This window comes from Asterias rubens, chromosome 1 (assembly GCF_902459465.1).
Source record: "Asterias rubens chromosome 1, eAstRub1.3, whole genome shotgun sequence".
In the NCBI taxonomy this organism is placed as follows: Eukaryota; Metazoa; Echinodermata; class Asteroidea; order Forcipulatida; family Asteriidae; genus Asterias; species Asterias rubens.
The window spans coordinates 9,412,263-9,427,024 of record NC_047062.1 but is presented as its reverse complement, the minus strand read 5'-3'; the positions used below and the strand labels follow the sequence as shown (position 1 = coordinate 9,427,024).

Genomic DNA, 14,762 nt, shown 5'->3' with positions numbered 1-14,762 from the left:
AAGGGAATGGAAGGGGCCCTAACAAATAAAGATTGCGTATCATTTAAAAAGTTAAAATGAGAATTGTACACATGTATAACAATATGAACACACCTGCTATACATTCAACAAAGAAGATGGCATACAAATGTGAAATTGATAAGATGGATATAAACACATTATGTAGATGGTTTTATGATCCAAGTGACATCTCCAATTTAGTTTGATAATTGTGTAATAGGGTTAACAACACACAAACCTTCACAGGTAAAGTCCACCACGTCCCATGTACTATTGGCAAGGCAGGTAGATTGCGGGTTACCAACACCTCCATAGCCATAAGGACAGTACCAATGGCAGGTGGTACCCAGCAGTTCAGTTGCAGGTGGGTAATGAAGGCAGCCTGAACGAAGCACTAGACCAGGCCGGTCAGCCAAGGCAGGACATGAGATTGCTGTGAAAATTATAACAAAGATAAATACCATTTTATTATGGGAGAAAGGTTACGTCTCATAGATAAATGGAATGGTTTGTGATAAGCAACACTGTTTTTAGATTGGACGAACAACCAGCATGCACAGCATCAAGTCTTACTAATATTATGGGTGTACAATCTCTACATCGACACACATGGGTAATTACTTACGTGAGCATGTAGGGATTTGCTCTGTCCACTCCACAAGAGGAGCTTCACCGTTCTTTTCACATTTCCTGCTTTCCTTGCCTATCAGTTGGTACCCCGTGTTGCAGGTGAAGCTACAGGTAGATCCATAGATGTTACTTGGGCACTGGACAAGGGAACCACTGGCTGGTGCTTGTAGGGGCTGGCAGCGTAGAACTGTCAAAGTACATCAAGAGTTACAAGGAATGCCAACAAATGCACACACACTTCAGGTCTTTCAACAATGTAGTTGATATTCTTGATATGTTTTATATAATGATAAAAGTCGCTTTAACTTTAAGAAACTCATAAAAGTCTAAGCTTTTCAGAGTAAAACTTGTTTCAAGACTTTTCCAGAACCAATTGGTAGTTATAGAGTCGTCTTAAATACTAGTATTGTACTTTTCAAGAATCAATTGGTAGTTATAGAGTGGTCTTGAATACTAGTATTGTACTTGTCAAGAACCAACTTGTAGTTATAGCATTGTCTTGAATACTGGTATTGTACTTTTCAAAAAACCAATTGGTAGATATAGAGGCGTCTTGAATACAAGTATTGTACTTTTCAAGAACCAATTGGTAGTTATAGAGTTGTCTTGAATACTGGTATTGTACTTTTCAAGAACCAATTGGTAGTTATAGAGTCGTCTTGAATACAAGTATTGTACTTTTCAAGAACCAATTGGTAGTTATAGAGTCGTCTTGAGTACTAGTATTGTACTTTTCAAGAACCAATTGGTAGTTATAGAGTGGTCTTGAATACTAGTATTGTACTTTCTAAGAACCAATTGGTAGTTATAGAGTTGTCTTGAATACTAGTATTGTACTTTTCAAGAACCAATTGGTAGTTATAGAGTTGTCCTGAATACTAGTATTGTACTTTTCAAGAACCAATTGGTAGTTATAGAGTTGTCTTGAATACTAGTATTGTACTTTTCAAAAACCTATTGTTAGTTATAGAGTGGTCTTGAATACTAGTATTGTACTTTTCAAGAACCAATTGGTAGTTATAGAGTCGTCTTGAGTACTAGTATTGTACTTTTCAAGAACCAATTGGTAGTTATAGAGTTGTCTTGAATACTAGTATTGTACTTTCTAAGAACCAATTGGTAGTTATAGAGTTGTCTTGAATACTAGTATTGTACTTTTCAAGAACCAATTGGTAGTTATAGAGTTGTCCTAAATACTAGTATTGTACTTTTCAAGAACCAATTGGTAGTTATAGAGTTGTCTTGAATACTAGTATTGTACTTTCTAAGAACCAATTGGTAGTTATAGAGTTGTCTTGAATACTGGTATTGTACTATTCAAGAACCAATTGGTAGTTATAGAGTCGTCTTGAGTACTAGTATTGTACTTTTCAAGAACCAATAGGTAGTTATAGAGTTATCTTGAATACTACTATTGTACTTTACAAGAACCAATTGGTAGTTATAGAGTTGTCTTGAATACTAGTATTGTACTTTTCAAGAACCAATTGGTAGTTATAGAGTTGTCTTGAATACTACTATTGTACTTTACAAGAACCAATTGGTAGTTATAGAGTTGTCTTGAATACTATTCCTTTCAGGAGTATGATTTTCATTATCAGTAACTCTTGCAAAATGATCTCCTGTCAATGTAGTACATGAATCTCCTATCTTACCTTATATTTTGTTTAAAGGTGGTTATTATGTTTTACAAATATATTTTGAGGGTTTGTTTAAAGCGAATTGTAATAATGGGGTGAAGGAATCTAGAGAAATGTAACAAAATGACAAAGTTGCTCATTAAATTTTATATTTACTTGCCATTTAGTTTTTATGTATTGACAGAGAGCCCTCTTTTGGTCAACCTTGCCAAAATCAGTTTGATTCATGAACTCCTAAAATATATATTGAGAGAGAGCCCTCTGTTGATCACATTTGCTTCTAAGCCAGACAGTAAGCCTGACAGCCAGCCAGACATCCAAATTGGTAAACATGGCCTGAGATTTTTAACAATAGTTCCCCAGGCAAATTTCCACTCAGATTTTGGTGGTATACATGTTGTATAAAAACTACTGGCAGCATAGCCTAGTTTGGACTTTCTGATTGAGAGCGGTGGTGTATACGTCTCTTCTCTAGTTTAAAATGGCTAAAGTTAGCCGTAGGCCAAGTGGGCCATTTTTATCATTTAATAGAGGAGTGTTTGGCCGTACTTTCTTCTTCTTTAGTTGTGACTATCCTCCACCACATCTGTACTGTGCTGTGAGTATTAATTTATTTTCTACTTTGTGTTATATATTTTCGCCATGCTCGTTCCTTATCTATTTGGCTAGTAATATTTTACTATCATAATTAACCATGTGCATGCAGTGCCCACTACTCCTGCTTTTGCCGGACCATGCTTTGGGGTGCTGTAGCGCAACCAACAAAATCCCACTTATTCCCATGTTAATTTTCTAGCTGGTTCCGCTAATTGCTTTATATTTCATTTAATTGTCTGGTCATATTTTGCTACAGAGAGTTACTTTCCGTGTGCATTCATTAAAGTTGGTTGTGTTGTAAGACAACTATATTTATTTAGTGGCATTTCATAACTGGCGGTGGCCCCAATTTTCGGAGTGTGGGACGCCGTTACAGAAATATGAGACAAGTCCTAATGTCTAGATTATAATGTTTTCTTACCCCGCACAGTGATGTAGACATCACAGCGTCTGCTATTTGAAGCTTGGTCTGTGGCAATGTAAGTCAAACGTGTCGTGCCTTCAGTAAACGATGACCCAGATCCCTGGGAAATATCCAAGCTGGAGACAAAACAAACCAACATGATCTCAGACAAAACAAATCAATACAATCTCAGACAAAACAAATCAACACGATCTCAGCCAAATTAAATCAATACAATCTCAGACAAAACAAATCAACATGATCTCAGACAAAACAAATCAATACAATCTCAGACAAAACAAATCAGTATGATCTCAGACAAAACAAATCAATATGATCTCAGACAAAACAAATCAACTCAATCAAAACAAATCAACAAGATCTCAGTTAAAACAAATCAATATGATCTCAGACAAAACAAATCAATACAATCTCAGACAAAACACATCAACACGATCTCAGCCAAAAAAACCAATACGATCTCAGTCAAAACAAATCAACATGATCTCAGACAAAACAAATCAACATGATCTCAGTCAGAACAAATGAACAAGATCTCAGACAAACTATACCAAAGGTCAATACAATTTAATATTTACAAAAGTGAACATGTTAACATAGGCAAAAAGAATGTTTAAACCTTGGCAATAGCAGAGTTTTGACAGCATAGGGGTGAAAATAGTAACCATGTGAAGGTTATGCTAAGTGGCAGCAGACTAACTGATAAATCCATTGTTCTTGGAAGTACACGCATACTCAGATTTAAGTTAACATCGGAATTTATCAGGGCCCACTTTCATACAGCTGCTAAGCACAAAAATTTGCTCAGCATGAAGTTCTTGGCTTTATAAAAACAGGATTACCAGTCAAATTTCCACGTGATTTCCAGGATAAACAAACAACAGCTGAACCAGCAATGAACAATACGCGACAAATCAAAATTCGGTTGGTTTTGGTTATCCTGTTTTTATCAAGGAAGAAATTTTAAGCAAAGCAAATTTTGGTGCTTAGCAGCTCTATGAAATTGGGCCCTGGTATATCTGATGCAGCTTATAAGCATCCAAATGTTCTGAATTAATAACAGTTTAATGGGTCAATATCCAATTTATTTGAAAATATTTGAACATGCAGTGGCTTTGACACACAGTCATTTAAGTCACACATACCTGGCAACATTGACATCCCCAGAGTTATCAGTTGCTACCGGTGTTTGAAAGATGACAACAGCAGACCGCATTTCTGGTGGAGCAGTCTTCTCAATATACACTGGGCAACTCTCAGTAAACACCGGTGATTGATGATCTGTTACATACAAGTTAGGGATAATATTAACAACGTCAACAATCAATAGTTCCTGATCAGCATTCTATCAAACAATCATTCCTAATAAGCATTATCCCATCCTAGTGAATAGTTTACCTGTGCATGAGACGACCCGTGAATCGCTCCAAACACCCTGAGCAGTACACGTCTTACTGTAAGGACCATTCAAAGAGTAGCCCTCATCACATGTGAATGTACATCTTGTGTTGTAAGGAAGTTCAGACTCAGTGGAGCAACTACTCGGTTGAACTGTGCCCTGATCAAGGCTCAAGAGCCCGGTGCAAACCACAGCTGTCAATAAAAGAAATATATTGTTGAGTTCGTTATGTTCTTGCAGGCACATGGTACTTTTCATTGAACATCTTATTAATTCTACACACAACCCACAGAATGTTGAGTGTAGTTGTAATAACGCATCTGCTTTGAGTCGATTTGTACATGATGCTTTCTTAGCTGTATTGGAAATTCTAGCTTATTCTTGTTGATTGTTCAAGTTTTTGCAAAAACAGGTGTACAACACTTAATGATGATACCTAATGTCCGCAGCGGATTATATTTAGAGGGAAGCAGACAAAGACAACAGTTGAGCTCACTATTTTCATATTCTTTTTCTACATGTATGTTCTACAGCAATATCACCCCACTCCTGCAAAGATCTAACATTAAAGAAATTGAATAGTGTATTGCTGTTTGTATAAATTGGTGGCTTGTGGCTTTCACTAAACAACGTAAGAATGGCTTCCAAGCATACTACAGTTCTATGCAGTGGGCCATGATTCATAGGAGAGTAGTGGCTGGTGAGTTGCCTAACTAAAGTGGGATTTAAGTTTGGTTTGTCAAAGTTTGGGTTTGTCAGTTTGTATTTAAGTAATGAACTTTATTTACCATTATTGCTTTGTCTTTCAAGCGGGGCATTACTTTATAGGTCTAGTACGTTGCATGACAAACCTAAAAGACCAAAATTACTGCCATAATGGTTCTCACCTTCACAGAGTAGGTCAGAGTCAGTCCACGATCCATCAGCAAGGCAACTTCTCCTTCGACTGCTCAAAAATGTCTGGCTGCTATGAAAACCAGGATTACATACAAATGTACAAGTAGACTGGTAATTCACCTCCTGCCCGATACATCCTGACACATAGCCATTTGGAATGACTGGTACACTGCACGTGTTTGCTGGTGATGAAATAACGACATGAGTTCAGGTTAGAATAAGACATTTGGATTGAGATTGTTTATCTGTTTACATCACTATGGGAATCTACCTTTAGGAGGAGGATATCTGTTACATGTAAGTTCCTAAAAGGCAGTGCACACTATTGGTAATTGTCAAAGACTAAACTCCACTGTTGGTGTATCTCAACATATGTATAAAATAACAAACCTGTGAAAATTTGAGCTCAATCAGTCATCGACCTTGCGAGATAATAATGAAAGAAAAAAACACCCTTGTCACATGAAGTTGTGTGCGTTTAGATGGTTGATTTTGAGACCTCAAGTTCTAAACCTGAGGTCTTGAAATCAAATTCGCGGAAAATTACTTCTTTCTCGAAAACTATGTCACTTCAGAGGGAGCCGTTTCTCACAATGTTTTATACCATCAACCTCTCCCCATTACTCATCACCATTAAAGGTTTTATGCGAATAATTATTTTGAGTAATTACCAATGCCTTTAAAACCAATACTTGTTCAGCTGATGTATCTTCTACACACTTGTTGGCGTCTGCTTTCTATTATCTGTGAATATTTTGAACCGACTTGTTGAGAAACTTTCCAAGAAAAACCATCTCCCCAATATTAATATTCACAAAACTGCAGTGTGGCAGCACATCCTTTGCTCTGGTATAGTATGTTTGACATACGAAAAGTATAACAAATTGTAAGGATTAACAAATGACCAAGCCTTGGTATATAGCCATACTCCTCACACAACAGCCCAATATAAAGAAGTTACAAAGAAAAGTACATTGCTTATGTTTTGCTCAACAAAAATTAACAAGAAACAAACTTTCACAATCAACAGTAAATAAATGGTATTTTGGCTGATTCTGCTAAGCAAGATTTCTTTGTGCTAAGTTTTGTGTTTGTGTTATTTAGTACACAAAAAAGTGAGTTTGTTATGAATTCTTAACAAAATTCAAAGATTTTGTGTAGACAAGCTTGAAAGTTAAACTGAAATGGAACTTACGTATGCAATCTACAGACGGGCCGTCCCAGTAGCCAATGGTCGATGATGATACGATCTTACTGCAAACACTGGATACTACTTGGTTCTGACTGACTGAGGACACTGTGTAGCCTTCTTCACAACTAATGTTACACACTGAGCCATATACTACAGAGCTGTCACAATTACCCTGGCCTGAAGCAAGGCTAGTCACACTGTGCTGGGGGGCAGGCAACGGTCGACATCTTGTGACTAATGAACAAGAAAAGGAAGTAACAGTGAAGGGGAGGATAATCATACCCATAAGGTAATTAATAAGGGATTTTAGGTATGCATGGAGAGGTATCAATATTTATATGTCTAAGGTTAAGAATTTGATGGTTAATGAAGTTTCTCGTTTTTTCCTTATGGTCATCTGCCATCACATCTTGTGTGTACATGTAGACTGGAATACTTTACCAGTGAGTGCCAATTCAGAAATGGGAACCATTAATGTTTTTATATTTTTTATTTATTTATTTATTTTTATTTAAGGGCACTATTTACAGGAGCATGTTTCATGGATGGGCGCTATATAAATTGTCATTATTATATCGTCATTATTTAACCTTAAAATTTTAAGGTTAAATTTTTGTAACAATTTATATGGAAAGATTTGATCGATGCATCAGGGACTAAACCTACAGTATGTTTTGTTTTTGCCCAACACTGATGTATGGTGAGTATCGTATACTGGATTCTTTCTGAGCCAATCCGTACCGCATTCGTCCGCATTCTAGAACAAGTTGCTATACATGGATAACTGACTGGAGCCTCTCAGTATCGAGCTTGCCAGAGTTTTTTAATAAACCAAGGGCACATTGAACAAGTCTGACGATCCGATCTTCATTATACATTTTCAATTTACTTCCAAAAAGAAAGATATTATTTCCCTCACCTCTCACATCAAGATAAATGTCACATGTTGCTGAATTGCCGCTGCTGTCTGTGGCTCTATAGATCAGGCGATAAGTCCCTTCTGTAAATACTGTGCTCTTATTGGCTGGTACAGATGCTCCATTTATACTCTCAAGCGTTGCTACAGTGTCACCACTGGCTTCCAAAACCTGTGTAGTTAGACACGCACAAATTTGAACTAAACAAGCAGACTGTAACTTAAAGGCAGTGAACACGTTTGGTAATTACTCAAAATAATTATCAGCATAAAATCTTACTTGGTGACGAGTAATTGGGAGAGGTTGATGGTATAAAACATTGTGAGAAACGGCTCCCTCTGAAGTGACATGGTTTTCGAGAAATAAGTAACTTTCCACGAATTTGATTTCAAGACCTCAGATTTAGAGTTTGAGGTCTCGAAATCAACCATCTAAACGCACACAACTTCATGTGACAAGGGTGTTTTTTCTTTCACTATTATCTTGTAACTTTGACGACCAATTGAGCCCAGATTTGTTATTTTATGCATATGTTGAGATACACCAAGTGAAAAGACTGGTCTTTGACAATTACCAAGAGTGTCCGCTGTCTTTAATGGAAAATACCAGTACAAATTCAGCATTTGAATGACTTCAATGAGAAGGGTAGCATTGCAATAAACTGTAATTATGGCTCAAAAAGTATAAGCACGAGTTACTTCTTCATGTTTGTCTCTCTACAGTTTCCTCTCATCCATGAAATCCCAAATAAAGCTGATAATCATACCTGTATGGGCTCCCAGTTGTAGTGAACTTCAGCAAAGTTGGTTCCCCGTTCAGCGAAAACAGTGATGTCAGGCGGGCATATCAAAGTGGGTGGAGTTATATCTGTCAACCGAACAACACAATCGAAAAAAGAGAAATATAAGAAGTAAAACTTTCTAGGAAAGCTCAATGATGGTTTGCTCAGAAATCACAGCAAAAAACCTTGAAATGCTCACTAGACAGTTATTGATTAGGATTACAAAATCATTTCTGCATCTGACAAGTGACCTAGTAAGGCTTAGTTAGAAAAAATAACAGCGAAACTGAATTGTTAAAAAAAACCTCAGCTTTTGTCAACTCTAGCAAATTGCTTAGGCTAAATGCATAAATAATTACAATCAAAATTCAGCGGAAAATTTATTCACAATTGGAAAGGGAATTTATGTATTTTTACAAAGATAAAGACACTGGTCTACAAAGAAAGAACCAAATGAAAATCAAATCAAATCTGTAGAAACAGACTTCATCACTTTCTTACCGTGACACTGTATTGGCATTCCATCCCATTGACCAGACAACAGACAGGTTCGACTCCCTGAGCCACTACCCATGTATCCCAGATCACATCGTGTAACACACACAGTGCCATAACTCAGTGGTTGGTCTATCTCTGTAACCTCTACCCCATAAAGTGTGCAGGTGACGGCCATATATCCCGCTGTGATGTCTGGTACAGGTAATGGATCACACTTTACCTCTATAGTTGGGAAGGAGGTTAAGATCACAAACATTATTATGACAGAGGCACCCATTTTAAAGGCACTGGACACTATTGGTAACCACTCAATTGTAAGCTAACAAACTTACTTGATAACAAGGATTTTGAACCAGAATTGTGAGAAACGGCTCCCTCTTAACACAGGTTTTGAGAAAGAGGAACCTTTCACTCAAATATTAAAAGACTTTGAGACTGACAGCCTTTTTAGGCACCTGAAAGCGCATAAATAAATTGTGCAACAAGGATGTTTTTCTTTCAATGTTCTCTCGCAACTTTGATGACCAATTGAGTCCAAATGTTCACAGATTTGTTATTGTATGCACTTGTTGTTATTATAAACCAACCTTCACATGTGATGGTGTTGCCATTCCATTCACCCACACCATTTCCATCATCAGTGCATGTTACATAGGTGGGTTGTGTTGGCATGAAGCCAACATTACAGATCAGTGTACACGTAGTGCCGTACGTCTCCTCGGAGTGGGGGCAGCCATTTTTGATGCCATTTTCTGGCGGAGGTAACATACTGCTGTCACAAGTTACAGCTGCAAACAAAGATGAGAGAAAACTGTTTGATCGTTTTAATCAGTGACCAAGAAAGGGAAGAACTTGATGTGTTCTCAAGTCACTACAATCATAGTATATGAATGCTTTATTTGTCATGTCAAACCAACATTAATTTTAAAGATTTTTATTAATACTTTTATTTTTATTCATTGTTATGCAAGTCGCCAGACACATAGGACCTCAAGGCCACTCAAGGTGTGGGCTACAATTGTTTTTTCCAGAGGCCGATGCCACCTACCCTTAGGGCTGAAACAGGGTTACCCCTTTCACAGTCCAAACGGATGTAGGCTTAAGTATCATCAATTCGAAGCCTGGCCGGTAGAGCAGTGTGCACTACCTCCGCAATTTTACGTAGCAAGTGTCACGACCGGGATTCGAACTCACACCCTGCTGATCAAACACCAGAGCTTGAATCCGGTGCTCTTAACAGCTCGGCCATCACTGTAGCTCCAAAGCCTTAGAGTAACCAGTAAACAAGGATGCTTGTATGTTAACCAGAAACACAAAGGTTATAGACCCCACTCTTTCAAGTGCTATGGGTTCTTTTACAGGCACTCCTAATCCTACTGCATGAAACTTATGTTTTATTGTCCCACACGAAGCAATTAAAGTAAAGTATCTTGCTTTGAGGACTAAGTGCCACGACTGAGACACAAACCCACACTCTGCTGATCAGAAACACCAGAGCTTGCATCTGGGACTCTTTTAGTCTTCACTGATCAGCCAAGACACACAACTAGATAAATCTGTTCAAAAAAACAATGTGTGTTCAAAAGTCTGCCTGAACCAAAAATACTAACTGAACCAAATTTAGACTTGCACAACTACGTGAATCTTAGTTCCCTTCCCAGGCCAGCAAAGGAACTTATCAACAAATGGAAGATAAATTTGGTTATTCAAATTTAAGACAGAGTGGAGCAACCAAGATGGCCCTCTAGCTAACACCATACTCAAAGGCCTTTAGACCTCAGTTTTAAACTTCACTGTGTTTAAAAACCAAGATGGCCCTCTAGCTAACACCATACTCAAAGGCCTGTAGACCTCAGTTTTAAACTTCACTGTGTTCAAAAACCAAGATGACCCTCTAGCTAACGTCATACTCAAAGGCCTTTAGACCTCAGTTTTAAACTTCCACTGTGTGTTAACAACCATGGCCCTCTAGCTTACACCATACCAAAAGGCCTTTAGACTTCTGTTTTAAACTTCACTGTGTGTTAACAACCAAGATGACCCTCTAGCTAACGCCATACCAAAAGGCCTTTAGACTTCTGTTTTAAACTTCACTGTGTGTTAACAACCATGGCCCTCTAGCTAACGCCATACTCAAAGGCCTTTAGACCTCAGTTTTAAACTTCACTGTGTGTAACAACCAAGATGACCCTCTAGCTAACGCTATACTCAAAGGCCTTTAGACCTCAGTTTTAAACTTCACTGTGTGTTAACAACCATGGCCCTCTAGCTTACACCATACCAAAAGGCCTTTAGACCTCAGTTTTAAACTTCACTGTGTGTTAACAACTAAGATGACCCTCTAGCTAACGCCATACCAAAAGGCCTTTAGACTTCTGTTTTAAACTTCACTGTGTGTTAACAACCATGGCCCTCTAGCTAACACCATACCAAAAGGCCTTAGACCTTCGTATTTAACTTCAATGTGTGTAACAACCAAGATGACCCTCTAGCTAAGACCAAACCAAAAGGCCTTAGACCTTAGTTTTTGTCCTCACTGCTTACCTTCACAATAGGGGAACAATGAATCCCACTCGCCATCCAGTCCACATGTGACCTCTGATGACCCTACCAGTACATGGCCCGGCTCGCAAGCATAACGACAGGTAGAACCAGCAGGGACCTGATTGGTGGCTGGACACTCATCTCGGTTGGTGATCAGACCGTAGTTGGAGATATAGGCACGAGGGCAAGTTTGCACTGCGATGAAAATATAAAATCTAATTATTTATTTTCTATTCCAGACTTTCACATTGTTTCTTGCAGATAACCTTTTTGGGCATACGCATTTTACAGTTCATTGGTTCACAAAGTCTGTAGGCTCGTTTTTCACACACATTGTTAAATGTATCTCAATTGTTTTTAGCCTTGCACTATTTATTATTAAAGGCCATCTTTTCTAGGATTTAAAAACTCATGGCCATATTCCATAAAGCTGCTCAGTAGAAAATAGTGTGAAGCAAACTTATGCTAGCTTCATGAACACAAGAGAACAGTCAGAACAGTATAAACTAAAGTTTCAATTCTACTTAATACAAACTAAATGATATTTTGGTACAGATCTTAATGAGTTTTTCCTCCCTTTGGCAAAGTGGCAAAACTTTGTTTCCATTATTTCACTTAGTGAGCTGATTTTTGTCAAGATCCGTGGGCTTCTTTCTCAGAATTGTTGACAAGGCTTGTTTCTTATTGATGAACAAAAGGGATTTCTGTTTTGATATTTAACTGCTCATATGATCTCATTCGCAAGATGACAGATGGTTTCTTGAAGCCAAACACTATGTCTGTTAGTTTGTCTGCATGAAATGTTTGTAATTCTTACCTTCACATCTAGCATCATCACCGTCCCAGTATCCTTCAGACGCTCCAGACAATGCAAGACACCGAAAAAATCCACTTCCTGTGAGTTCATAACCATCGTCACATTCAATCTCACACAATGATCCATATTCAGTAGGGCACTGCGGGGAATCACCAGAAACTGTACCATTCACTGGTGGGTTGAGTGCCGGGCAGTTAATGTCTGAAAAGGTAAATGGCATTCAAACATTCTTAAAACTCTTGTTTGAGGACGAATAAAAACAAACCCCCAAGAAAGGATGAAAAGAAACGATAATCAAAACTCAATAAAAAGGAAAATAATTGTTCCTCCTAGAACATAACCTTATCCCCCACTTTGTTAAAGTCATATTTAAGAAAAATAACATGTACATAGGCCTAAAAGTGATTGCCTTTAATATGAAGGGAATGATGGAATAAACCTGAAGTCAGTGAGTCATAGGCATCTCTTAATATTTATGCATGAGGTACGTCACAATGCTAACTCAAAACGAGGCGATGGGCGGTGGACACTATTGGTAATTGTCACAGACCAGTCTTCTCACTTGGTGTATTACAACGTATGCATGAAATAACAAACCTGTGAAAATTTGAGCTCAATCGGTCGTTGAAGTTGCGAGATAATAATGAAAGAAAAAACACCCTTGTCACACGAAGTTGTGTGCGTTTAGATGCTTGATTTCGAGACCTCAAGTTTTAAACTTGAGGTCTCGAAATCAAATTCGTGGAAAATTACTTCTTTCTCGAAAACTGCGTCACTTCAGAGGGAGCCATTTCTCACAATGTTTTATACCATCAACCTCTCCCCATTACTCGTTACCAAATAAGGTTTTATGCTAATAATTATTTTGAGTAATTACCAATAGTGTCCACTGCCTTTAAGAGAGGCGTATTGGCAAGCAAGCAGCAAAACACTAACATTGCGCTGCCAGCTTCCCAGCAATGGCGGTGCAGTCATGGCAGCGTGCAGCGCGTATCGATCGGTCTGTTATCCCAGGTGAGAGAGAGAATGCTTATGCTAAAAGATACTCAGCTGAGCTCTCAAATTCAAGCATCTGAAAGCACACAACTTGTGCAACAAGGGTGTTATTTCTTCCATTATTTGCTCGCAACTTTGATGACCTAGTTCAAATTTTCACAGCTTTGTTATTTTATGCATGTTAGGATACATGTACACCAAGTGAAACAAACTGGTCTTTGACAATTACCAATCGTGTCCAGTGTCTTTAACCAGCCATACATGACCCTTACCTTCACAAGTTGGTTGTGGTGCACTCCAAACACCATTAGCAGTCTCTGCTTGTTGTAAGCATTCATTAGTGTTATTTCCATCCAACACAAAGCCTGATGAGCATTCAAACTGACAAACAGAGCCAAAGTTGAACTGTGATGTGCACATCATCCGCTGACCAGGGAGGAAGGATCGGGCTGAACACTGAATAACTGGCAATGGAAAAATGTGTATTACTATTATCTATTAAATTGTTGCGGTACCCGCTGCCAAAACAAAGGATTCAAACTGCCTTTAGCTACCAGGCAATCTCGCTAGAATTGCAAGGTAGTGGGTTCGAATCCCACCCAAGTAATATGCCTGTGATGTTTTTTAACAAGACTCGAAAAAGTACCAAGTATACAGTGCTAACACTCGTCGGTGCATGGGTAAAAATGAAAATCTAACTGCACAGACAATGTATACAAGGCTTTATCAGCCCCAGTGTGGATCCCATGAAAACCACCCCATCTTGGTTACATCCCACTTACAGTAATACAACAATGAGACATCTTAAAGTACGTCTTCCAGCCTTGGTTTGGTTTCAATGACTGAACAATAAGCTTGGACGGTTCCTTCGGTTACCAGGTTCTACCTGCCAAATTGAGAACTGGACCCGCGAGTCCACTCTTCTGTGGAACCGGGTACCCGCTTTTGTCGGTTCCGATTTTAAAAGACCAAGTCCCAATTATAAAAGACTCTGTGGAGCCGGTCCTGGAACCGAACCGGCTTTAAAATTTGAAGCTTGATGTTGAAAGCATTGACCACAGATACACAGCAAAGGCTTCAAGCCGACATGAGTATCAAATATCATATGTGGCTGCATGTACAACACAGTACACACAAGCAATACATGTGGTGACTCGACAGTGTATTGCCACCCACACACACATTGAGTAGACATCACACGTGGCTGCATTTACATGTACAATCCCCTCCTATACATATCCTGTGATTGGCTGCCGGTATATCCATATTAAAAAAAGCTTGTCCCATCCACAACACACAGTACTATTGTGCAGTACACATACACATTGTGTATCATGCACTTTCCTTATTTATTATGATAGTAAAATAAGGGAATCAATGTGTGGTGAAGAGGTTTTCAACTAGTGGTGTAACCCCAACAAGGCCTGGTT

At 38.4% G+C, this 14,762-nt stretch overlaps 1 protein-coding gene across 1 annotated transcript in view; it reads right to left on the bottom strand.

Moving 5' to 3' along the window:
• LOC117287687 (sushi, von Willebrand factor type A, EGF and pentraxin domain-containing protein 1-like) overlaps window positions 1-14,762 on the bottom strand; it is a 52,722-nt gene that overhangs the window by 26,907 nt on the left and 11,053 nt on the right. Inside the window, exons 7-20 of the mRNA XM_033768217.1 lie at window positions 13,605-13,796; window positions 12,337-12,537; window positions 11,520-11,714; window positions 9,563-9,763; window positions 8,979-9,197; window positions 8,463-8,563; window positions 7,699-7,867; window positions 6,783-7,013; window positions 5,578-5,769; window positions 4,690-4,884; window positions 4,437-4,572; window positions 3,289-3,407; window positions 626-817; window positions 239-433 (exon numbers count right to left, since the gene is read on the bottom strand). Of these exons, the coding sequence (XP_033624108.1) occupies window positions 239-433; window positions 626-817; window positions 3,289-3,407; window positions 4,437-4,572; window positions 4,690-4,884; window positions 5,578-5,769; window positions 6,783-7,013; window positions 7,699-7,867; window positions 8,463-8,563; window positions 8,979-9,197; window positions 9,563-9,763; window positions 11,520-11,714; window positions 12,337-12,537; window positions 13,605-13,796 (2,538 nt within the window). The remainder of the gene's footprint in view (window positions 1-238; window positions 434-625; window positions 818-3,288; window positions 3,408-4,436; window positions 4,573-4,689; window positions 4,885-5,577; window positions 5,770-6,782; window positions 7,014-7,698; window positions 7,868-8,462; window positions 8,564-8,978; window positions 9,198-9,562; window positions 9,764-11,519; window positions 11,715-12,336; window positions 12,538-13,604; window positions 13,797-14,762) is intronic.